Here is a 27,444-nt window from a genome sequence, read left to right on the forward strand (position 1 = left end):
TTACATCTCAACCCCGGCTCTGTGTCTCTTTTTATAACGGGACGGAAAAAGGAGAGAAAAATCCCTGGGATTAAGGTTGCTCACAGTCTGCATTACTTTATATTTATACCCGTTGAAACCAAAACGTTAACAATATAAGCAGGTACAACAAAAAAAATAAAAAATAAAAAAATCGTGAAGTCACACAAAAAAGGTTATTGCAAACTTTCAACAACGTACAGTTTCTAATGCATCATACCAATTAAGATATTTAGTCTATTGCATACAGTAACCCTCCCATTGCGCAAAAATGCCGTGCTTGATAACAATGCAGTGTTTTCGAATTTAAGAATCGAAGAATATTTCAAACAGTAACGTAACAGATGTAAACAAAACCAGTAACAACGAAAAATTACTTTTTATAGTTTATAAAATTCTTATCTAGGATATACACCGTGTATTTTATAAGAGTTATTCCGTTTCAGCCTTAATGTTTTTAACTTTCTTGACAAATACTATTCTTGTTGTTCCTCATATATTTTTAGCAGGGCTATGGCCTCAAAATATATATATACTAGCTGTTTCCCGTGGAAGAATCCACTGTATTCACATTTAATTTATGTAACAGATATACGTCCATCAAAAAACAAACAATACAGCAATGCGAATCTTACAATCTGCATTATTATATAAATGATCAAAAAAATTAAAGGTGTCCGACAACTACAGTATATGTGTGACATTTAAAATCTAAATCTACTAAAATTACTTGCTCTGACCATCTGACAAATGCAAAAATTATTCGGAAAGAAGTTTACAAAAGCATTCCAAAATACATCTCACCTATAAAATTTAAATCACTTAAAAGGTCACATACAAAACAAGGAGCCCTGGGGGCTCTAAGAATTTCCGCGCGCTACCAAAATATTTGATGAAAACCTGCTAATTCGTTGTGTTATTGTGCCAAACATTCGAAGGGGTTTGGTGCATGAACCTCTGAAGATAAAGCACATCAGTGGCATTATATCTTCCAACAAACGCAAACAAAACGAAACGCGTCATAATAAACTCACATTTTAAAAGAAATTGCTAACAAAAAACACAGCCTATCATTCATGGTTGAAAGTCTTGCGATTGAAACGTTTATGGTCTTAAACGGCATTAGTTGACAAAAAATCAATATTTTGATGTGACCATTTTCAGCATACTTTTTTTATTAACTGTGTCAATTTTTGTCGAAAATAAAGCAGTTTTAATTTTTGGATAAATTTTGACGTGAAATGACATTTAGGTGACTTAAACTCACACATAAAAACTCATCATTGTAGAGTACAGTTCTATTGCTGTAGATAGGACAAAAGTTACAAAACATTTATATATAGTAATAGCTGAAAATATATACAAGCATGAAATGAAAGTAGAACACATATATAATATAAGCAACAACAAAGCCAAGGTAATAACACATCTCTATATAATATTAATAAGCGTGAACAAAATATATATATACATAGCATAGCTCACAACGTAAAATATGTGAAAACATAGAGGTATATATAATAGCAGCAGGGAGGGAGGAGGAAGAAAAACTGCTAGAACTGAAAAGGAAAACCATGAGGCAACTGCAGCTTAAATACTAGCAAGACTGCTGACCAAAAAATATGCTGCTGACCAGAAAAGGCACATAGGTAAATGGTGAACTAACTATGGGCAATACAAACCAGAGTACTGTAGGAAGAAGATCTATATATGTGTGCATTTAAACACTCATAAATATATATTTATGAGTCACTTAAACTCACACATAAAAACTCATCATTGTAGAGTACAGTTCTATTGCTGTAGATAGGACAAAAGTTACAAAACATTTATATATAGTAATAGCTGAAAATATATACAAGCATGAAATGAAAGTAGAACACATATATAATATAAGCAACAACAAAGCCAAGGTAATAACACATCTCTATATAATATTAATAAGCGTGAACAAAATATATATATACATAGCATAGCTCACAACGTAAAATATGTGAAAACATAGAGTCCAAATCCAAAGTAGTAGTAGAAAATAAAATAAAATAAAATATGTCATGCAAGGTGTGATGCCATAAGTCGTTGGGCAGAAAACCGCTGAGCAAGGGGCATGTGAAGGTAAAGAAACATACTATCAGATTTCCAGTCCCCCAATAAGGATATGACATCCAGGGGAACGCCTGCCTCTAAAGCAAAGGTGGCCCCCCCACGGCGAAACGAGTGGGTACCATATTGGGAGGTAGAACACCCTAACTCTGTCAACACTTTTTTCATAACGGACATGAAAGTCCGATATGTCAATATAGAGTTGGGTAGCATCGAGGATTTGCGCCAACAAAAGGCTTGAGCATCAGGCAGAACACCTGGAGTGAGAGAAAAAGCATGCAAAATAGCCCGAACTGGACAAAGAGGAGAAGAAGGAATAGCCACCAGTGGAACAGTAATTGTGCGCTGTCCCAGTTGGATGGTCTTACTCCATCTAACTAGAACGAGAATATGGTCATCATGAAAAGTAAAATCAGACCGAACTAGTTGTTTGAGGGGATTAAATATCGTAGAAGATGCCGGCAATAAATGTGACTTACGGAACAGACCAAAAAATGAAACTAAACAAACAGCCCAAAATGAAGCATGAAAGCTACAATTTAGGTTAAGGCGAGAACGAATACCAAAAAGAAGAGCAGTGGTAATAGGAAGACGTGGCTTGGCCGGAACACCAAGCATACGCTTCATACCTTTTAAAACTGTGGATAGTGTCCAATTGTTGGTTAGAGGATTAGCATATCCCATCTCAAGATGTAGAAGGCCAACAAAATTTAGATACATACAAACTGATTGTGGTAGTAAAAACCTAGCCAGATGGGCAATATATAGGCATAAAAAATCTGTGGAGGCAGGCACAAGTGGCGAAGACATCTGGCTACAAAAACATTCATAAGCCTTGCGATGCGTGCGATAGCTCTTTTTTGTATTCTCAGCATAGGTGGCCTGCCGAAAAAGGACAACGTCGTGAACCAACTCCGAAACGAAGGGGGGCAACTCTAGAGGAAGGAGAATACAAAAATTAGCTACCACAGATGGTATACTTACCAATGAGAAAATAATATGAATAGGCAGACATATGATTGATGGCAACCATATCACAGACTGAAGTTAGTGAGTTGAGCTGCAAAAAGTGCAAAAATGATAATAAGTGTTGTCTTGAATGAAGACGTGATATGTCGTCAGCAAGGACATTCTGAGCACCAGCTACATGGAAAGCCTTCAAACGAAAATTGAAGGTAGCCGATAACCAAAACAACTGACGTAAATAGTCCATCATAACAGGGTGATGGGTAGTTCCTTTATTAAGCATAGCAACAGCAGCAGTATTATCGCAGAAGACATGGATAGTTTTGTTCTGCCAAGTGGGAGCCCAGCGAATAGCAGAAAGAACTACACACAGGGCTTCCTTAAAATTAATATGCAAAGAGGCAAGAGGGGAATGGTCTACCCTTAGATGAGAATAGAACCAATCACCCTCAAAAAAGGCACCAACAGCGTCAGAGCAAGCATCAGTTTGCAGACTGGTAATAGGTCTTTGGTCATAGAAATCGCATTGTCCATTAAACACACCCAAGAACTGATCCCACCAAGCTATATCCCTGTGAAATTCGAGCGTCAAGCGACACTTCGAGGCAGAGGAAGACAAGGTGTTCATCAGATCCAGGACACGTCTCAAGAACGTTCTACCACCATACACGACTTTACAAGCCCAATTTAGGCGACCAGCAAGACGTTGCAACTCTTTCTTAGAGGCTCTCTGCTTGGTTAAAAAATGTGACACTACTTCCCTCAATGCATCCAGTTTAGCAGGTGGAAGAGAAAGGGTAAGTGACACAGTGTCAAGCAGAATTCCAAGAAAAGTAAGTTGCTGGCATGGAGGGACCAACTTAGCAGGGCTAAGCTGAAACCCTAGTGCAACAAGTAATTTACAGAGTGTGTTATAGGCCTCATAACATTCAGTCTGTGTTCGGCCAATAACAAGAAAATCATCTAGGTAGACAATAACGAGAGGAAAACCTCGTCTTAGCATCATACGACGAACAGATTGTGTAAGGCGATGAAATATTCCAGGAGCACTTCGACCTCCAAAAGGAAGTCGAGTATCGACAAGATATGAGTATCGAGTGCTTCCAGAAAACCGCCATTTTAGACCAAGCGCAGCATAGTTTGATGGATGAACAGGTACTGACCGATATGCATGGCGTAAATCAACCTTGGCCATAAAATATCCCTGTTTGATCATAGCACAGGCATCATCAATAGTTTGAAATTTTTGTTTTTCAATATCAATGTATGTATTGACACCCTTTCCAACTGGCATGGAACAGTCATGTATAATGCGTAACTCATCAGAGTCAGGTTTGGGGACAGCCCCAAGAGCACTGACAATGGTAGGTTTACATTGAGTAAGAACATAGTTACCAGTTTTAAGTTCATCCAGCAGAGTAGCTTCTACTTTCATATGAGCTGTAGGACTGGTAACAGAAAAGTAGTTATTCATTTCGGCAGGCAATAAATCAGAGTCCTTAGGAAGAAGCTGAAAACCACAGTGAATTCCATTAAGGAGGAAGTCACGATCTGGGTCTTCAGCCAGTTCATTGGTCCATAAGTCAACATTAAGAGGAGTGCGAAATTCTGAAGGTAGTCAATTGTCAGAATTGTGGTTTTGTCCAGAATGAGGTTTGCCACAAGCCTGATTACCAATTTTGCGGTTGCAGACGTGGGTGAATTTACATTCTGTTTTCTGGCAACCTTTTTGGCGGTTAAAATTACGACATATTTCCACACCGGAAGAAGTATGTGTAGGAAACCCTGAAGACGATCCTGAGGCAGGTGAACCTGAATTTCCCTTACTTAAGGTACTGGAAGGGTTACAGACAGGAGGGGAGGCCCAACGAGGTATAAGCATCACTTCATGCAAATGGCTATTGTCAAAGCTCCATGGATAGCCATATGTGTGCTGAAGAATTCGATATTCATCGTCATACTTTAGCACAGACTCCCAGGTGTACTTTCTAGCCAACTCTAAGATCTTAATGGAATAAGACAAATAGTCACGTAAATCGGACGAGGTTGGCAATCTGGCAGAAGACAATAATTCATAAAAAATTCTCAAATTAGCTATGTTATATTGTTCCATGGAAAGAGATTCCAGTCTTGGCTTCTTATTTCCAATGGCCAACATTAGCGTAGTTTGAGAACCAGGATCAGTAGAAATAACTTTCTCCTGCTCCACAGGACGAAGCCGAGACACAAAATCGACTATACGAAGTGGCTTACCATTTCCAGTGTTTGAAGAAAGTGCAGGGCGCAGAAACAATTCTGAACTACGGTCTTCTTGCTGGCGAAAAACATCCGATAGGGAGCGTGTTTGTTGTTGTGACAAGACAGTGCGATTGGTCAACAAATTGGCGGACTGTTGCGGAGCAAGCAAGGAAGCAAAACAAGATGGCGGTTGTACGTCAAGGGGTGAAGGGCGGAGATTGTCTTGGACACGATTGGTTGGATTTACAGTTTGATGCAACGGGGAAGTGCTTAAAATTTGTGCTGGGCAGTCATTTCTGGAAGAAGCTGAGCGAAGCCTAGCTAATTCTGATTGTCGAGCAGCAATCTGATTGAGAAGGTGTTGCTCTTCTGTTTGTAAACTTTCCCTTAGGGATAGCTCTTCCTGTTCTAAGACAGCCAGCTGATTTCGAAGAGCAGCTAGCTGAGACGGTGAAGAAGATTTGTTTGGGTTGTTTAGGTGAGACTGCAGAGGCGAAGATCTTTGGATTGAAGACATTGGGTTATTAGCGATAGTTGAGGAAAGTGCTGAAGCAGCTGATGTGACAGTGTTGGTAGCGCTAGAACGACGACCTGGACAGTGACGACTGGGAATACCAAAGTCGTGTAGAGCCAGAAGTGCCTTGCAGCCAGGACATTTTGGGATACGTTTCTTTTTGAGTGTGGACGATTCCTCAAGAGCGACAGACATTGCAGCAGATTGGAAGGTTTGAGAAGTTGAATCTTCATCTTCTGAGCCATCTGGCGTTTGAGTAGGTGAGATAAAATATAACAGCATCCATATAGGTGATAAATACATGTTTAATTAGCCAAAGATTGGTTTGATTGCAAATTGATTGATTAGATTTAAGTGGATTAATAAGCAGCAGACATAAGCATAAGAAAAACTGCTAGAACTGAAAAGGAAAACCATGAGGCAACTGCAGCTTAAATACTAGCAAGACTGCTGACCAAAAAATATGCTGCTGACCAGAAAAGGCACATAGGTAAATGGTGAACTAACTATGGGCAATACAAACCAGAGTACTGTAGGAAGAAGATCTATATATGTGTGCATTTAAACACTCATAAATATATATTTATGAGTCACAAAAAATCAAACTTTTGTACCATCATCATTTTTAGCATACTTTATTTGTTAACTGTGCCAGATTTAGCCGAAAATAAAGGGGTTTTAATTTTTGGACCTATTTTGGCCTAAAATGGCATTTAGGTGACAAAAATCAAAATTTTGATGTCACCATTATGTTCAGCATACTTTTTTTGTTAACTTTGCCAATTTTTGTTGAAAATGAAGTAGTTTTAATTTTTGGACCAATTTTGGCCTGAAATGACATTTTGGTAAGAAGAAATCAAAATTTTGATGTCACCATCATGTTCAGCATACTTTATTTGTTAACTGTTCCAAATTTTGTTGAAAATAAAGTAGTTTTAATTTTTGGACCAATTTTAGCCTGAAATGACATTTTGGTAAGAAGAAATCAAAAGTTTGATGTCACCATCATGTTCAGCATACTTTATTTGTTAACTGTTCCAAATTTTGTTAAATATAAAGTAGTTCTAGTTTTTGGACCAATTTTGGCCTAAAATGACATTTAGGTGACAAAAATCAAAATTATTATGTCACCATTATGTTCACCATACTTTTTTTGTTAACTGTGCCAAATTTTGTCGAAAACAAATACCAATTTTGGCCTGAAGCGTCAATACTAAACTTCCCAGTAGTTAAGGAGCTTGACACAATGAAAACAGAGCTCTCTAGGACACTTTCGACTTATCGCCGTTTTTCACTCAAAACCCCACTTTCAAGGGTCTGAGACAGCACTGTTTCCTCGCTATATTGATCCTCTGCGCAAAGGGTCAATACCGCGGGCAATTACCGCTGTGCTGCAGCACTCTCGTACGAACGCAATGTTGTCGCCCTGGTTGGGGTCACAACATAAAATAAAATGTCCAGCGCGTTAGAAAATGCAGCTGAAAATGGTCACATCGAGATTGTTAAACTGTGCAAAGAGTGGGGTGCGACGAACTTTGATTTGGCTCTATATAATGCAGCTCGCAATGGTCACATCGAGATTGTTAAACTGTGCAAAGAGTGGGGTGCGACATACTTTGATTGGGCTATGAGCCTTGCGGCTGAAAATGGTCACATCGAGATTGTTAAACTGTGCAAAGAGTGGGGTGCGACATACTTTAATCGGGCCATGAGCCTTGCAGCTCGCAATGGTCATATTGAGATTGTTAAACTATGCAAAGAGTGGGGTGCGACGACCTTTAATTTGGCTCTATATAATACAGCTGTCAATGGTCACATTGAGATTGTTAAGCTGTGCAAAGAGTGGGGTGCGACATACTTTGATTGGGCTATGAGCCTTGCGGCTGAAAATGGTCACATCGAGATTGTTAAACTGTGCAAAGAGTGGGGTGCGACATACTTTAATCGGGCCATGAACCTTGCAGCTTTCAATGGTCACATCGAGATTGTTAAGCTGTGCAAAGAGTGGGGTGCGACGAACTTTAATTGGGTCATGGGACTTGCAGCTGAAAATGGTCACATCGAGATTGTTAAGCTGTGTAAAGAGTGGGGTGCCACAGACTTTAATGGGGCTCTAGAAAGTGCAGCTGAAAATAGTCACATCGAGATTGTTGTATTGCTGCGTGGTTTTGATGTCATTCATGATGAATTGCTGCGGCATCATCACAAGCGTAATTTTTATGCGAAAATATGGAATGAGGTAATGCCAGTGGCGTGGCATCCGGATCGATATTGGAATTGGTGTTTTGATGATGAAGAAAAGCGCGAGATATCTAAATTATGGAAGTAATGTACAGTATTTTGATCCTGGTTGGGGTTTAAAAAATCTATAATAAAGAGATGCCTTTCCTATCTGCAGAACAATTTGATGCCTTGAAATCAGAACACGAGAGTATTATGAAGTGGCGTGATGTTCCTACTGGAATCATATTCAAAATTGAGTATGTTGAAGAGATCAAGACCAAAAAAGGTGATGCAACTGTCATCACATTGATCGATTGCGATGGTGAACGATTTCAAGCATGGGCAACGAGTGTACTGAGAGAAGCTTTGATAGGTCGAACAGGTCAGATGTTCATCAAATCACTGGGAAAGAAACAATCTACGAAGAATCCTGGTCAATTTTACTATGATTACGACCTTGTGGAAGTGGAAGACTAAAAAGTAATCTTTTGTGACTGGAGACAGTCACAAAATAACGAAAGCCTGGTTGTGCTCAGCTACATAAACAAATGGACAAACTGCGACAAGAAGCTAAAGCCTTAGGTCTCAAAGGGTACTCCACGTTGAAGCGAATAGACCTTGTTGAAGCCATATGCAAAGTCAAGTATAAGGATGCGTCGACACAAACGGACGGACCGTACTGCGAGCCTTGTGCTAAAATTGCATGGGAGAAAAATCTTGAACAATATTTAAGGGATCTCGCTCAGCGACGTGTCGTACATGATGGCGACTTGCTCATAGATCAAGATACGGGAGAAGTAATCTAGTATGTTGACCAACATATTAAACTCTGTAGGCGGGTGGGGACTCTAAGTAGCGTTGGCATACCGCGCAGATTGCAGTTTTTTAAAAATTTCATCCCTAGCTTCTTGCCTGCCTTGTGCTAGCAACTCTGCGCGTTCATTATCGTTGATGGATTTCACAGCTTTTTTCGTTCGTTGTCGAATCTGCTCCTTGAGCACCATATAGCGCTGTTTTTCCTGCATGATCCATGTAAACTCATCGTCTGAAATTATACCATTTTGGATCGCTCTGGAAATCTTATAGTATACAGTATCTAGTTTTGATTCAGCTAGGAGTTTGATGCACTCATGTTTGTGCACCTTATACTGTATCCGTTTGGAAGCATTCTTCAAACCTACTTGGCCTATGCCCACTGCAAGAGCCGCGGCTTCAAGACCAATTGCTATAGGTGCTCCGAATCCGGTTGCAAGCGTGGCAATACCTGCTGCAGAGGTGATGACAGTAACAGCAATCATGCCATGATCAGCATAGCGAAGCCCCACCCCAAAGCATGAACTTTTTGTAGAGTTTTTCTCTCTCTTTGATCTCAGACCGCAGGTACTGTTCAATTTCTTCGATCTTCTTGAGTCTGTATACCTGACTTTCTTCCGCCGACATAGCCGCCAGGCGATCAGGCTCCTGCTCAGGCGCACTTGGCGGTAAAGTTGGGTAAAGCTTCATTGTATCAACCATTTATTCTATGAGTAAATGCATCGTAATTCCGACGAACAAAACATTTTTTTCATGATGATGCTCATCCGTCAGCATGAACTCCAGTCTGTCTGTTGAGCCTTTCAAAGGAAGGTAGATTGGAGTGTCAAAACTCCATGTAAGCATGTCTCCTCATGCGTTTAACTCTTTGGTGGGAAGCAAAGCAAGAATTTTTGATTTTTTTCCGTTAAGCAGGCAGTCATCTTCATCGAGTTGGTGACAAGTCAGTCTCAGCCGCTAGTAGACGTCAGTCTTGTAGAAGCTGTCATGGTCGCCCTCGGTAAACATTGCTTCGGTATGAAGATTATAACCCATAAGGTGCAGTAGTGATTTATCGACTATCGCAATGTACCCCTTGTTAACCCTAACCCTGCACGCTCCATTCCTGAGTACGAAGAGCTTGATCCTGTTCCCTGCTTCATTGTTGACTATTGCAGCGAGATCCTCGATCCTATATAGACCCTTCTCGATCGTTATGAGGGTTTCAAAAACTCCAACATTAAAGTTCCTATCATCGGTCGATCCGGGCACCGCTTTATGAATCTTGATATCATTCTTTTTTTCGAAAAGGTTCAGCCATACGGGCCTGATACTTATCGATTTCAGGGCAATTCTCGTGTCCTGCCCTACGTAATCGTCAAAAATCGTAGGCTTCTCTATATCCGTGACATACAGCTGTCTCATGTTTATTCTTAAAGAAACATGAACATTTATAGCTATAACCACAAGGCAAAATACAAGTCCAATAGAGGCGAATGGCCTCTCGGTGTAATTAATCTAGAGCATCAAGACCTCTACGTTTCTACAGAATCGCACATTCCCGTGACCTTCTCGATGTTCACGAAATACCCCATAAAAGTCCCCACTAACCTGTTGAACGACCCCGTAAGTGTAAATTGGACCGGTCAAGCCCTTGGCTACTGGAATATACAAGTTAATTTCGCTTGTCATTGCGCTAGCACCGCCCTGGGTATATCCGCCAAACACTTGAATGGCTCCGTGCCTCTCATCAACAGTATCTTTAAATTCCACGTCTATTACCACATGCGGCGTATCCTAGCAAGAATGAAGGTACCCATGCCATACGATGACGGCTTTTCTCAATACGAGAACCCCTACTCTACTTCTGTATATGCCCTGATTTGTCGTGAATATGGTGCCGACCCCAATGCCCAATACAAATTTAAGGCTCTTATGTCCTCGCTCACAAATGGTAGATGGTGGCCGCAAGTAGATGGTGATTGGGCCAAGTTTATCATGCCTACGAGCCAAGGCCTGACATCGGAAGGTCTGTCGAAGCTTAGCGAGAGTATTCGTGTTTACGTGATTTTACTACTAGGGTCCCAAGCTGATGCCAAGGCATCCCTTATAGGTTCGGATGCTGACAATTTTACAGCGAGACATATACTACTACAGAAATTCGAAGCCATGGTACAACGTGAGGAGAACGTAGGCTACGATATCACCGAGTTTCAAAAGGTGCTTCAATATGCCAGGACCCCAGTGAATTTTGCCGTGATGCACCACGTGTACATGCTACCATCCGATATGAACCTGCGTATTGGTAAAATTGTGGGGTATAACAACAACATCTTGATCGCGCCGGCGAGTGCGATGATTGGCATAAGGCTAGACCTAAACAACAAGCCCATTACCACACAGCCTCGGGGTTTAAAACGAGGTGCTACGCGGCAAGAAATATCGAGGGGGGGTGCCACCCTAACCCGGGGGTCTGAAAAGATGCCACCGATACCTCAATCAGGTCTAGGAGATGGAAACCCTCACGAGGACACGAAGGCCACCCTTATCACGGTGGGGGTAGGTATCATCTTAGCATATCTATGGCTTAAATAGGTGCTCATACTGAGACGGGCTTCGCCCTTCCGCTGACACGGCTGCAAGGCGATCTAATATGTTCGTCAACATACTAGATCATCTACGATAGTTTGCCACCCTTCCCAACGTAGGCCACAACAAAAGCAGCAGCGGCAGCGATCGCTATGTAGAGGTGTTTGGCTGCGTATTCGACAACTCTCGCTGCTACTCTAAAAAAGAACGAGACAACCGTGCCAATAATCCCTGGTAGCGCCGCACCTGCCTTACCTGCCAGGTATTTCAAAAATTTTCCAAGCCTTTCCAGCTGTTTTTGTATAAAACCCTTCATTGCGGCACTTCCTCCCGCTGCAGCACCCGCTCCACCTGTAACTGCGAGTACGATGGTGGAAATCAGTAGACCAACAGCCGAGACGATGCTTGCTATAGTAATCCCTTGCTCCTTGAACAAGATTCTAAGCTTTTCAGCTAGAGATTTATCGCCTTCTGTGATTTTCATCAGCGTTTCCTTAATTGCTTTCAGTTGGCTCTGAGTGTCAGATGATAGTAAACCGTGTGCTTCTCGTACTGCTTCCTTTTGATCTTGGAGTCGTTCTAGCTCTTCCCTAGCCTTTCCAAGGTCTTCGTTCCATATAGCTAGCTGCTCCTCGGATGCCCCAGGTGTAGCCTTCTTCGTCTCAAGCCTTTTCACCCTGGCTTCTGCTTTAGCGATCTCGCTGTCGTAGAAGATCATTTTGCTTTTCAAGTGCTTTAGGTTACCCTTTAGGGTTTGAAGCTCGAGGTTGAGCCCTCTTCTTTCACGCTCTGTGAAGCTGGCGCCAAGGGGAGTCTCTTCAATCAGGCTCTCCGTTTCATCAAGGACGTTCTCGAGCAGCGGCATCATTTCAATATCATCGGCCTTCTGTTCAACATGAACAATCTCGTTAAGGAGTTTCTGAGCCATTGCTTTACTGCCTTTGTTTGGTGTAGTATACTCGGTAAACCCCAATTCTCGCAAGCGATTTGTGCCTAATCTCCTCTGTATCTCGGCAACGCTCCTCAATTCACCATTCCTTTTAGTGATCTCTATGCCATCAAAAAGAAGCTGGTTTCCTTGTGCCTCAAACTCGTTATAAAATCTCGCGATTGGCTGCCCCAGCTCCTCACCAAGGTGTTTGTAAAGATCGTCGATCTTTGATTTTAACAGCTCTTCCCTCTGTATTGTCGTGGTGTCTCGTGCCGAGCCGGATTGTTCCTGCTCTGGCTGCTGATGCTCTTGCAGAGCCGCCAGGCGATCGGGCGTTATCGTGGAGCTGGCATCAGGCCTACTGAAATCCTCGTCTGAACTGTTTTCCTCTGGCGTAAAGTCGTCTCCTTCGTATATTGGATTAATCGGCATTTATTTGAAACGAATATCAGCTAATAATAAAGCATGAGTAACATATTCGGAACTAAGCTCGATCCCTACGCGGAGATTAAAACAATGATGGCTATGAAGGGTAAGAAGCAGCGTGTGAAAGTAAACCATGTGCCTAGTACGATTAATCAGAACGAGGACTTGTATGTTGACATTCGCAACATGGGGCGGGACGATGTAATTTTTCCAGGCAGTATCAAACTACTTTTCGATCTGGAACTTACGGGAACAAACACGAAGCGCACTATCGTGAGCAACATAGGCAAATCCTTGGTGAAAGATCTACATATCACCCTGACCGGTAACGAGGTACAAAATATGAGCGATTTCAGCACCCTGGCTGTCTACAAGGACCTATGGTTACCCAAGCTTGATCGGGAAAACAACTTGATCCTAGAGGGGATCAATCCGAATGACGGTACAATCCGTGCCTTACAGGTCAAAGCGACTGATCATGTAGGCACGGATGAGGAAAAAGCGATCGTGGCAGCTTACGGCAACACCTTTTGCATCCCTATCGGTAAAATGTTCGAACTCACGAGGGATCTGCCCTTTTACCAGCCAGGGCTACATGATAGGCTGCAATTCGTTATACATTTTGCATCATATGGTGACGTTATAAAGGATGGTGGTACGGTGTCTTCAGGAAGCACGGCAGCTAAGCCCGCAGACAGTGCGTACAAGATCACTAATATCGCGTTAGAGTTTAACAAGGTCAATAACGAGAGTCTCGCGAGCGCTATGATGTCACGGTATAGTCGTTTGGCGCTACCCTATGAAAGGGTTCTCCGTAGCAAAGTTGTCACGATAAAAAAGGCTGATATCAGCTACAATTTGCAAATTGATACTCCAGCAAAAAGTTTAAAAGGCGTTTTACTGCTCTTTGTAGACCCTGGAAAAGTAAAGGCTTACTCGGGCGCTAACGAGGTCTTCTATAACCCAAAGATCGAAAAAATCTCGATCACTGTCGAGGGTGAGCCTAATGAGCTCTACACGCACGCGATGCTCCCGAAAGATCACCTCGAGCAGATCGTAAACTTATTCGGTAGCCACGATTCAAAGGTGACAATTAGGCAGTTCATGACTGAGCGTTATGCCCTGTTTGTTGATTTCCGAGCATCACCTGATCATAGTCTACACGGTTCCGGAAGACCGTTACAGAGATTGTCAGACGGTATAACATTGCATATGACAAAGAAAGCAGATGGAACAACGGGGGATATTAAATGCTACGTTTTCCTACTTCAAGATGCTCAGCTGAACATCTTAGATGGGCGTTTTCACAGTGTCGAATATTAAAATAAAGATGGCAAGCATATTAGTACTCACGGGTGGGGCTATAATCAATGCCCTAGCATTCTCGGGGAGTAACTATTTGATCAGTAAGCTGTCAGACCATGGCGAGGCCGAGCGTAAAAAGCGTGATAAAGCAATTGAACAACTTCAAGCTGCTCAACAAGCACAGTGGGTAAGAGATCGGCAGAAGATCGATTGGTATAAACATCAACGAGAGCTGAAAAGGCAAGCTGGAGAGAGCTTGAAGGAGCTCGATGAAGGTATTAGAGACTATTACATCGCAACGATCGAGAAGGCTCCTAAGTTATCCGACTTCTACACGCCCAGCAAGCAGCAACAAGACGGCGAACTGACGTTCATCGTTGGATCCCTAGCCCTCCTTGGTTTTGCAGTGTACAAATGGGCGTAAAATGTTTTCGACATGTCGAATATTAAAATAAACATGTCGAAACATATCATTACCCAGGAAGAAGCGGAAAAATTGAGCAGTATTTACTATCAGCCCACACATCTCTGGATCGGAAACGAAGCCATTGAAAAACTTGTTGAACTTAGTGGTTTGTCTATGAAAAAGGTCAAAATCTACCTTGCCCACCAGGCATTCTGGCAGGTTCACATTCCAGGGCCAAAGGTGGTAAAACATCCCCATTACACCGTTACGGTTCCAAATGCAGTACATCAATTTGATTTGCTTAGCATGCCTCATGATCGCCTGTATGGCTCGAAATACAAATACATTCTTACTGGAATTGACATTGCCAGCAGGTTCAAAGTGGCGAGACCCCTGCGAACGAAAAAGGCTGCAGAAGTGGCCAAAATGATCGAGGACATTTACAAAATTGTCGATCAGATGAACAACACCAAAACCGCTGGAATCAAGATGAAACCAAACGATGCAGTCAAACTCGACGAGGTTCCACAAGAAGCAAGCTACAAGCCTGACAAGAAGCCTCTGGCAGAAGATGGTCTCTACCGATATTTGGTGCAACCCGGCGAAGAGCATGGAGATCAGAGAAGACGTGCAACTGACATGATTTGGTCGAAAAAAACGTTCCGTTTGGACCGCATCGTAAACGAACCAAACAACCGAACGATGTACTACCTTGCAGGAGCGCCAGAGCGTGTGTTTGTGAAAGAAGAGCTTTTGCGGGTTCCTGAAGACACGAAGCTGCCTCCTGACTCGGTTAAAAAGTGGTAAACGTAGTTTTTGTAATCTATCAGGGTTACAAAAAAAAAAATCCTAGATCTCGGCAAGCTCCATCAATCTCTGATGTGTATAATTACGACCTAATCGAAAGTGCCTTGGACGTTCGGGATTTACTTCAATGCATCCACGCTCTCGGAGCCAGTTGTAATGTACAAAGGCATTTGGGGTTTCTGCAAGAACGACGAGTTGACCGTTGGGATGATCTGTTAACTTGTTGCGAATCTTTTGCGCTACATAGCCTTGTTGCCCACATATAGCGACATACGGATATTCATCGTTGTTATTCTTTTGGATTACAGCTATACCGTTATCCTTTCTAAGGTCTTCAAGGTGAGGAACGGTTCGCTGTCGTAGCTCTGTGATTACTTGCGCTTGTACCGCAAGTCGTCTATCGTTTTCTTCAAGATCATCCTCCAGGGTAAGAATTTGACGATCTTTGTCCTCCAAATCGTCGGTGAGCAGAGCCAGCGCCGCTTGATTTTCCTCTACAATTCCAGCAAGCTTTCGCATTTCTTTTGGTAGCACCTCCTCAACAACCCAATCCAAAAATGGTTCTGCCTTGGGTTTCTTACACCTTAAAAGGAAGCAATAGAGACCGGGTTCTGTCAGTAGCATCGTGTCTGAATGAAGGGGGTCGATATCGACCCCCTTGTCTTCTGCGGTACTTTTAACCTCCCAGGCCCGCTTTACATGCTTCTCCGGTACATGTGCCTGAATAGCTTTTCTACCATCACGATTATCGTTATACCCGACAGCTCTCCACACGTCTTTGGCTACGAGGCATTGGCCTCTTTCCTTAATGTACAAAGAACGAACTTTGCTGTCTTCGAAAAAATTACTGACCAAGGACATCTTTCTTATACACGCCAAGGCTCAACCACAGTTTTTTTTTTGTGATTCGAAAAAAGTCACAAAATTACGAGGTCCAATAACCAACACCAAGCTGAGGAAGCCATGGATATTTTTTGCATAACTCTTCAATATCCCGAGTTGTGTTTACCAGTTTGCTGTCATCGTCATTATGGACTACATCTATCAGTCTGTCATGGGCTCTAAAAAGAGCTTGATACACAGCTTTAATTACGCTCTCATTATCCATCTTTTTCTTATATATCAAGAGTCTAACCTGCATCCAACAATCTTGTAACTTCTAGGATGCTCCAGTCTGATCCAAAGGCAAGCATGCTTTGACTTTTTGAGCTTAGCCTTAATAATGGAAATTTCTTCCCTACTTGAAATTACATCGTTCTCTTCATGAATGAGCTCAAACTCCTTCCGATTCTTCGGATACCAGACAAAAAGCTGTTTCATTTGATCCCTTACTGTTATTGGGATCTTCTTATATCTTTGTGTTAGTAGCCAGAGACTGTGTTTGCGATGTCTACCCGAAACAGCTAGTTCTATCAACGCACCACGAGTTTTGTCGAGACTCTCGTCGGCTATCATATCGTCAACGATAAACAACGTCTCTTCGTACGCCAGCGATGACGACAGTTTTTTGATCCACTCGAACAGCTGCTCCTTGGGGTCTATCAGAGCCACGTAGTCATCCCTCCATAGCGAGGATCTCTCGAGATAGGTCTTGTTCCAGCGTAGTGTAGGACAGATATCTGCTCTTCACCTGGATTTGGACAAATTTGATAACTTGTGTTTATGAAGTATATGTGTAGGAATTTTTGAAGGTTTTATTGCATTTATAATTTATGATAAGTTTTAGATATATATAATCAGGGAGGAATGAGAATTTTTAATTTATAATTAAGGGGTGAAAATAACTTTTCTATGTGCTAGTTAATTCTCTTGAATACATGAACACCTAAATACATGAACTCATAATTTTTACTACTCTTTCTCCCTGATGCATATGAATAAGTCGATTATTTTTTGTTTGTTCACTTTTTCAACACCATGTCCTGTTAGTTGCATTTTGTTATATTTTATTGCTGCAACCTAAATTCGCAAGTGAAAAAAGTCTTCACAAGAAACAGTATATTGTACTTTTTATGTTTGACATAAATTTTGTTAATGTTCATTATACAGACTCCTTTTCTTACTACTTATGTTTGACTGCACGCCAATATCATTCGACTTACATGAAAAATAGGCTTGTTTCTTGGTTAAAATTCGTCAATATAAATATATTTTTGGCATCATATACTACTATGTTATATTTCTATGGATAAAAATTATGTTATTAGTTTCAAATGTCTCTTTTCTAAGTTTTGTTATCTGTTCGAAAATACCCTGACCATTGTGCCAATTTTTTGGTGGATATTCCATGTTCTCTGATTGTACTACATATTTAAAATATTCAAGAAGTTCAGTATCGACCTCTGTCATAGCGTTCCTGCCTTCTGAAATTACATCTCTTTGCGATATTAAGTTATGTATATGATCTTCTGATATCAAGCGTTTTTGGTCATTAGCATTAACTGTAGTTGGCAAGTAAAATAAGATATCTGGAATTCCACTCACACTGTCGTGGCGGGACTTTCGTATAAAGTGGGTATTTCATTGGTAGCGAACCTGGTCTAGTTGAGACTAATAAATCAGAAAACACAAACCAAACACATTCCTCATGAATGTGATTCCCCGGCAATAACACTCCTTTCTCTAACATATTCTTAAAAGAATTTATTATCCAACTTGTGAAAGACCGTCGATAGAAGGAGCACCAATTTTCGATCCTTTAATTGGACAGCGATGACCCATATCTGTGTGCGTTAGCGTCTTGTGTTAAGTAACACTGCATACCAGCCATAACACCGTTTTCGGTACCACAATCTGTTCGAACTAAAAGTGGACAAAACCCCAACTCTTTTACTTTTTCTAAGAACAAGTGAGCAGGTACTAGTGGGTTGTTATTGCTTCTGGAAACTTTCAACCATAAAACTTTTCGCGAAAAACCATCAATACAACCGTGAATGGGTAGACCATATGGTTTCAGTTTATCATACCCATCCACATGCCAGCAATTGTTAGGACCGGGTGATGTGTATTCTCTACGGCGTAGACGGCGCGATCTTCTTTGTTCAGTACCATCCGGATCTGACTCTCTTAGCAGTTGCATCACGGTGTCACGTGTAGCCATTATGACATATGAACATCGAAGTAAATGCCAAAGCCCTCGGTATCCTTTCACTGCAGCTGGACCTTGTAGTTCTTGTTCAATTATACTACGTAAAACTGCCTCGTTAACATTACTACGTCTCCTTTTCAACCCAAGACTTCGTAATCGTCGTTTCAGGGTTCTCGTTGACATTAATGTGCTATGATATATTTTTAAAAACAGAACGATTGCATTGTATGGGAAATGCTTCTCAAAGTAATAAACTATCAATTCTCGCTCATCTGCTGTAGCTGGAGGACTGTATGAGGTAGTACATAAGTCTTTTCGTGATCCACATTGAGTACAAAATAATAAATCGTCAGATAACTGCCTACCACACTGCGTACAGAATGACATACTTGTGTAAACAATGGAGAAATCGATCAGTGCCATGCTCTTATCATTTAATTTTACTTATAAATATTTTTATTCCATTTTTTTTTTTGTACTTGTTTTTTCTTTTCTTGATTGGTGAATTTTTTTTTTCGATTTCGATTTTATTTTCTCGATCGGAATTTTTTTTATTGTTTATAAAGAAATTTAGTTTTCAATTCAAATTTTCTTTTTTGAATTCGAATTCTATTTTTGAGATTTGAATTTTCTTTTCTGGATCCAAATTCTTTTTTCTCCCTTTAGACTTTCTTTTCGGTGTCCCCTCTCGGCTTCCGTAAATATGTCATTCAAAAGAAAATTTTTTTTTCTATATGTCATGAATTTTTTGCAAAAAACATAAAAAAAAAATTGTTTCCTTTACAGTAACCTTAAACGTATATATATACAATGAGAGAGATTTGTGTTTGACATTGATCAGCTTTTTGAATTTCCGCGCCCGAAGGCGTAGGAAATTCTTTAAAACCGTCGTTTTTTTCTTTCGGAGCATTCTTTGAGAAAAAATCCAGCCTGGGATTTCACGTTGGTCCGTCACAGATGTAAACTTCGTACCCAAGCACACAATTAAAACGGAGCTCTCTAGGACACTTTCGACTTATCGCCGTTTTTCACTCAAAACCCCACTTTCAAGGGTCTAAGACAGCGCTGTTTCCTCGCTATATTGATCCTCTGCGCAAAGGGTCAATACCGCGGGCAATTACCGCTGTGCTGCAGCACTCTCGTACGAACGCAATGTTGTCACCCTGGTTGGGGTCACAACATAAAATAAAATGTCCAGCGTCCCAGAAAATTTTCCAACATATAATAAAGCTATGAGTTTCTTTAGAAATGCAATTAGTAAATTATATAGCGCTGTCTCAGCGCCAGTAGCAGCAACACGTGATGCACTCGCAGAGAGACTGCAGAGTGTGCGTGAAACTGCTTCTTTATTATACCACAAGGCTAAGGAGAGGCTTGGTTACGGTCAAGCCTTGAAAGCCACCGTTGAAGACGCTGCTGTGGAAGAAGAGCAAGTGGAAGAAGTGGATCACGGTGCTGTTGAAACGGAAGGTGGATTTGATGGTAATTATCGACATTTCCGAAGTGAAGGAACACCAGAAGGTCAAGTGGTGAGTATTGAACAGTACCTGGATTAACAGAAACAACATGTGGAGAAAGTCATCACAGACTTGCAAAACACTAGACAGAATTGGAAGTTTCAACTGAATCTCGTGGTGGAGTTTGTGCACAGGGAAAATCCTTCTGACAAGTTCACAAAACCAATATGGAGTGAAGCTCTCACAATCATGGAAAGAAGCGACATCGAAGAATTGATCGAAGAGATGTATAAAAGCCTGCTAAAACGCTTTGAAATGACATCGGAGAAACTCAAAAAAAGCGACTACATCTTCAACCGAATCACAGAAATGACGCGCGGAAATTCAAAAAGCTGATCAATGTCAAACACAAATCTCTCTCATTGTATATATATACGTTTAAGGTTACTGTAAAGGAAACAATTTTTTTTTTATGTTTTTTGCAAAAAATTCATGACATATAGAAAAAAAAATTTTCTTTTGAATGACATATTTACGGAAGCCGAGAGGGGACACCGAAAAGAAAGTCTAAAGGGAGAAAAAAGAATTTGGATCCAGAAAAGAAAATTCAAATCTCAAAAATAGAATTCGAATTCAAAAAAGAAAATTTGAATTGAAAACTAAATTTCTTTATAAACAATAAAAAAAATTCCGATCGAGAAAATAAAATCGAAATCGAAAAAAAAAATTCACCAATCAAGAAAAGAAAAAACAAGTACAAAAAAAAAAATGGAATAAAAATATTTATAAGTAAAATTAAATGATAAGAGCATGGCACTGATCGATTTCTCCATTGTTTACACAAGTATGTCATTCTGTACGCAGTGTGGTAGGCAGTTATCTGACGATTTATTATTTTGTACTCAATGTGGATCACGAAAAGACTTATGTACTACCTCATACAGTCCTCCAGCTACAGCAGATGAGCGAGAATTGATAGTTTATTACTTTGAGAAGCATTTCCCATACAATGCAATCGTTCTGTTTTTAAAAATATATCATAGCACATTAATGTCAACGAGAACCCTGAAACGACGATTACGAAGTCTTGGGTTGAAAAGGAGACGTAGTAATGTTAACGAGGCAGTTTTACGTAGTATAATTGAACAAGAACTACAAGGTCCAGCTGCAAGGTATGGGAATCCCCATATTATTCTAGCTAATTACAGAAAGGAAATAAGAGATTGGCCTCAGTTAAAGTTCAACGACGCAAAAGGGTTCAGAGATTTTTTCAGTTTCTTAATAAAGTGCCAGAGCATTGTAATTGGGAGGGACTGGAATGTGTTGGATACCCCTGATACCATATGTGCTCTCGTTTCCAAGTTGCCAGGTTCTTTGACGGATCGTTGGAACCGCAAGGTTATGATAAAACGTCATAAGCACCTTTCAGAACCTAGTTTAGAGGATTTCATTGACTTTATTGAGCAGGAGTCTACCTTGATAAATGATCCGCTATTTTCAAGGAACGCACTTAAGCAGTTTACTAACACAAAGGAAAAGTTACCTGATAAGAGGAAATCTTACAAAAGCTTTGCTATGAATACCAACTATAGATCGTCATATGACATTAAAAAGCTGTGCCCTGCTTGTTCTGCTAAGCATGATTTAGATGACTGTAAACTGTTTCTGAGTTATACCATAGAGGACAGAAGCAAATTTCTTGGACGAAAAAGATTATGCTATGGCTGTTACGATCCAATAACCGACGAACACAACGCAAAATCCTGTCCACATCGACGCAAATGTACCATTTGTAAAGGAAACCATCCTACTGGCTTGCATGGCTTTAGATTTAGGAAAAGAAGTGACTCCAAGGATAAGGAAGAAAACAAAGAAAGCACCGAAGAGAAGGAATCTGTTAAGAGCAATGTCACTGGATTGTCAAAATCATGCAATTCTTTAAACGTTGGTGAAGTTATCAGTCTTTGCATAGTGCCAGTAAAGGTATCACATAAATCTACTGGTAAGAGTGTGACTACCTTAGCCATGCTGGATAATTGCAGCCAAGCTTCGTTTGTAACGACAGATCTAGTCAAGAGATTGGACGTCAGTGGTGCTGAAACATCATTAGCCATTAAAACAATTAACGGAACAGAAACTGTTAAATCTGAGGCAATAGAAGATTTGATAATTGAAGGCATTAGCACACAATTTGAAAATACCCCGTTCATGTTACCCAAGGCATACACAAGAAGAGAACTGCCCGTAGATAAAGATGATATAGCAACTACCGATAAGTTATCTCAATGGAAATACTTGGAACCGGTTTATCCACACTTTAGAATCCAGAAGTTTGATGTTGACTTGTTGATTGGCGCAAATTGTGCAAAGGCACTTGAACCAGTGGATGTGCTGCCCAGTCAAGATGGTGGCCCATATGCATACCGAACCATACTTGGATGGTGCATTGTAGGACCAATCAAGTCAGAAGGTAAAAATAATTATTCTATCAAATCTTGTCATAAAATTGCTGTGAACGACATAGGAAACAACGGAATTGCTAAGCATCATTTTGAATCAAAAAGTAGTGTGAAAGAAACTCATATTAGTAACATGCTTGAAAAGTTGTACCTTTCAGATTTTACGGAGGCAAGATTGTCGCCTCGCAGCAACATAGAATTTAATCTAGAAGAAATGTCAATAGAAGATAAAACATTTCTAACCATAATGGAGTCAAAAGCAGGCAAGGTTGGAAGTCATTATGAACTGCCTTTGCCATTCCGAAACAAAGACTTGTTGATGCCTGACAACAGAAACGTTGTGCTGAGAAGACTGATGCATTTAAAGGAAAGATTTATACGAAATCCGAAATTCCTAGCTGAATACCAAAGGTTCATGAAGAACATCATAGATAAAGGTTATGCAAGAAAAGCCGTGCTACCTGCATCTCCTGGAAAGTCTTGGTATATCCCCCATCATGCAGTTTATAATGAAAAGAAGAATAAGATCAGAGTAGTCTTCGATTGTGGAGCAGAATACCATGGTAGATCATTAAACAAGGAATTGATCCCTGGACCAGACTTTACCAACCATCTTATAGGTGTGCTTAACAGATTTAGAGAAGGAATCATAGCAGTCATGGCTGACATCGAATCTATGTACTTCCAGGTGTTTGTAACGGAACACCAAAGATCGTTTCAGAGAATTCTTTGGTGGGACAAAAGCGATAAAGAAATGACCAAACCAGTTGAATACGAAATGAATGTCCACATCTTTGGAGCGACTTCGTCTGCGAGTTGTAGCAATTATGCCTTGAAGAAAACTGCCTTAGATAATCAAGGCAAATTTGGAACTGATGCAGCGGAAACGTTATTGAAGAATTTTTATGTCGATGACATGCTGAAGTCAAAAGATAATCTTGGTGAGACCATTTCGTTAATGAAAAACGTCACTTCTATGTGTAAGGCGGGAGGTTTTAGGTTAACAAAATTTGTCAGCAATAATAAAGAAGTGTTATTGTCTATACCTGAAGATGATCGGAAAACGGGGTTTACTGATTGTGAATTATTGTCTGGAGATACGGATCTGCCGTCCGATAGTACGTTAGGTATCACATGGGATATCGAAATGGATTGCTTCAAATTTAAGATCGAACTGAAAAAGACGCCCTACAGCAGAAGAGGTATGCTTTCTATGTTGAGCACGTTGTACGATCCTTTGGGATTTTTAGCTCCATTTCTAGTCAGAGGAAAAATAATCCTTCAAGAACTGTGCAGCATGAGCCTAAATTGGGATGACCCAGTTCCTGAAGACAATTGTAATGACTGGAACAGATGGAAAGACTGTATCCAGCCTCTTGAAGGATTTAGAATACCGCGATGCTTCAAGCCCAAAAAATTTGGTAAGATTGTTCATTCCTCGATCCACTACTTTTCTGATGCATCAGAGTTTGCATATGGCCAAGCTACGTACCTAAGAATAGTAAATGAAAGTGGCAGAGTACATGTTTGCTTGGTTATGGGTAAGGCAAGAGTCGCTCCTTTGAAATTCGTATCTATGCCTCGATTAGAATTAACAGCAGCTACTTTGTCTGTTAAGATAGCTTCTTTGTTGAGACAAGAATTGCGACTACTATGTATTAATGAATATTTTTGGACTGATAGTCAAGTCGTCTTAGGATATCTAAAGAATCAAACGAAAAGATTCAAAGTTTTTGTGGCTAATAGAATCGAGATTATCAGAAGCAACAGCAAAATCGACGACTGGAATTATGTACCGTCGAACGAAAATCCGGCCGACATAGCGTCAAGAGGATCAGATGCTTCCAAAGACAAACAAGTTAAAATGTGGTTTAGAGGACCAGAGTTCTTGTGGAATGATCAGTCTAGTTGGAAACTATCCAAACACGCTGCAGAAGTAGACGAAAACGACCCGGAGGTTAAGAAAGTGAAAGTAAACGCTTGCCTAGTCACAAATGATCTGATGAGTACGCTTGAAGAACGCATGTCTTGCTGGAAGAAAATAAAGCGTGTAATGGCGTGGATCCTTCTGTTTGCAGATAGAATCAAAACGATAAAACCCGGCGATGCATCCACGAAAGGTATCATCGACGTAGAACGATTGAAATGCGCTGAAAGAAAAATCATGCAACTGACTCAAGAAAAATATTTCGAAACGGAATTGCGAAATTTGTTGTCTGGGAAAATCAATGTTAAAAACAAATTGTCGAAACTTAATCCCTTTGTTGATTCACAAGGCCTGTTAAGAGTAGGAGGAAGAATCGAACGATCTGGGCTAGATAAAGAACATGTGCATCCTATCATCATGCCGAAAGATAGCCAGACATCCATGTTGATTATTCGATATTGCCATCAGAACGTCGCGCATGCGGGCAGAGGAATAACCATCAACAAAGTACGAAGTTATGGGATTTGGATCGTGAATATAAATGCTTTAACACGAAAGGTCATTCATAAGTGCACCATATGTAGGAGTTTAAGAGGACGTGCTGGAGAGCAAAAGATGGCCGATTTGCCAAAAGAAAGGTTCAACGAAGCACCACCATTCAGTTATTGCGGATTAGATTGTTTTGGTCCATTCTTGATCAAGGTAAGGAGAAGCGAGATGAAAAGGTATGGTGTATTGTTTACATGTTTGTCTAGCAGAGCTGTACACATTGAAATCGCAAGCAGTTTAGAAACTGATACGTTTATTTTGGCCCTTCGTCGCTTTGTTGGCAGAAGAGGAAACGTAAGGTATCTAAGATCTGATCATGGGAGTAACTTCGTTGGAAGTGATAATGAATTAAAACGAGCTTTTTTAGAAATGGATCATGAAAAAATCAAGTTTTTTCTAAACGAGTTAAACGCTGATTGGATATGGAACTTCAATCCACCAGCAGCCAGTCACATGGGAGGAGTCTGGGAGAGGCAGATAAGATCAGCCAGACAAATTCTAACCTCATTGCTAAAGACCCACGGTTCAAGTTTAGATGATGAATCATTAAACACCCTCCTCATTGAAACGGAAGCCATATTAAACTCAAGACCCCTAACAGTCGATACCCTCAGTGACACGAATAGCTTCATACCAATATCTCCATCAAATATCTTGACAATGAAGTCAGATGTCGTGTTGCCACCACCGGGAGAATTTCCGAAACCTGATGTTTATTCGAGGAAAAGATGGCGTAGAGTTCAACACATAGCAAATGAATTCTGGATTAGATGGAGAAAGGAATTTCTTTCAACCCTTCAGGAACGTCGACGTTGGAACACGATTAAACGTAATTTTGAGGTTGGAGACATCGTCATATTAAAAGACTCAACCATGTTTACTGTTCGAAATCGTTGGCCGTTAGCAAGAATTGTGAGCGTCGTGTCAGATAAGCATGGAATAGTGAGAATTGTGAACATTCGAATGAGCGGATCTCGAGTCGTAATGCAACGGCCGATATCAAAGGTAGTTTTGCTTCTGGAAAACGAATAGTCCGATTCCCGACGAGGAGCCATTAGGTCATGTTGTATGCACGAACATGAGAGGAGCCATGTGTTCCTGCCGTATTGAAATTTATATTTGTTATGTAATTTGTGTTGTCCTTGTGTTGTCCCGTTTGTGCTCTGCTGTAGAGTTCGCTCTGCGGTGGAGTACGAGATGCATTATATTCGTTAGTTTTGTGTTGTGATGTCCCGTGTTAATTATGTAAAAGAATGATTGTAATTTTGGTACTATTTTTAGTTAAATTTTCCCCTTGAGTCTGTTTTGTTTTGCACATCTTGCACATCCTTTTTCTGTGCTAGCAGTCTTCAGCATGTAGCGACAAGGTCGGACATAAACTTCAGGAATACATTCGCTGTTGAGTGAATTAGTAATTTATATTCGCATATCACAGGAGTTGTCCTGTATCTCAGTTACATTATCAGTTGTTTTCTCTCACTTGTAGTTGGCTTGGCTTACGCCACTATATTTCTAGTAAGTGTTTATTTCTTATTATATTTTATGTCATCTTACATGTGTAATTTGTTGCTTAAATTTCGTCTTGTAATTTTATTGTTTAGCGAGTAAGATTATTAACTACTCCGTTGGAATCGTGTCTATAATTTCCAAGCACCTACAAGTGGCCCACCACCATCTTGTGCTTCTTCACCAATTAATGTAATTGTAAACGGTTTAACACCTTCACGATATAAACGTTGTAATTTCTCTAATGTGTCAAGCCAAATTTTTCTCCGCCTCACTGAAAGCTCCACAGTTCCAACTATTTTTAGAGATGCCTCCAAGTTTTCAAGTTTGTCTGTTAAAGATGGTTCATTGTCAATATAATTTTCAATTGAATGGATGTTGTTATCAAATGTAGGAAATGCACTGTGTGTACTGTTATACTCAGTTGAAGGGATAGAACTGCAACTGTGTCCATCATTAAGTAAACCGAATGGATCATCTACATCGTCAATTGTTGTCAAAAAATTGTAGGCATTATCGACTCTTGTGGACGTATTTTCTTCATTGATGTAATCAATTTTGTCACTTTTTTTGCTATTATGATAAAATTGTGATGACAAACACAGGTAAAATAAAATTTGGGAATATGGTTTACAAAGGTCTTCCTTGTAGTCATTTAATTTAAAAGAAACACTTTTACCAGGCATACAGGCATACAGGCCGAACAACTCTCATCTCTCCGTACTCATCCCGCATGGCTATGCCCACATTAATAATCACCGATTTTTTTAATTCTTTTGAACTGTTCTTCTGCTTATTATTTGTTCCCATCATAGAAGCAGATGATGGTTTTGCTAATGTTGTTGTTGATGATATACTGTCTCTTTTTTGTACCAGGCTTGAAGAAGGTCTGTCTGTATTTTTCTCGACTCTCGGTAAAACTATTCAAAGGCATCGTATTCGATGGAGTACAAGATGTATCGTTTTCTGATGTTCTAGCGCCACATTTCCCACAAAAAGTATGCTCTGTTTTGACTTCACATCCACACGCTACACAGTACGCCATTTTTATCTGCAATCAATGTTTTGGTACAAAATAACACGTCAACCGAAATTAATTAATACTTCTTTTTTAATTTTCTTCTCAAACCTTTTTCTTTT

The 27,444-nt window shown here is 40.4% G+C and overlaps 1 protein-coding gene across 1 annotated transcript; it reads left to right on the forward strand.

The window, feature by feature from the left end:
• Positions 1-20,673: 20,673 nt before the first annotated feature.
• LOC130612915 (uncharacterized) lies at positions 20,674-26,039 on the forward strand. Its single transcript, XM_057434248.1, has 2 exons — positions 20,674-25,803; positions 25,971-26,039. The coding sequence occupies exons 1-2, from the start codon at positions 20,674-20,676 to the stop codon at positions 26,037-26,039; spliced, it is 5,199 nt and encodes a 1,732-aa protein (XP_057290231.1).
• Positions 26,040-27,444: the final 1,405 nt, after the last annotated feature.

This window comes from Hydractinia symbiolongicarpus, chromosome 10 (assembly GCF_029227915.1).
Source record: "Hydractinia symbiolongicarpus strain clone_291-10 chromosome 10, HSymV2.1, whole genome shotgun sequence".
Lineage (NCBI taxonomy): Eukaryota > Metazoa > Cnidaria > Hydrozoa > Anthoathecata > Hydractiniidae > Hydractinia > Hydractinia symbiolongicarpus.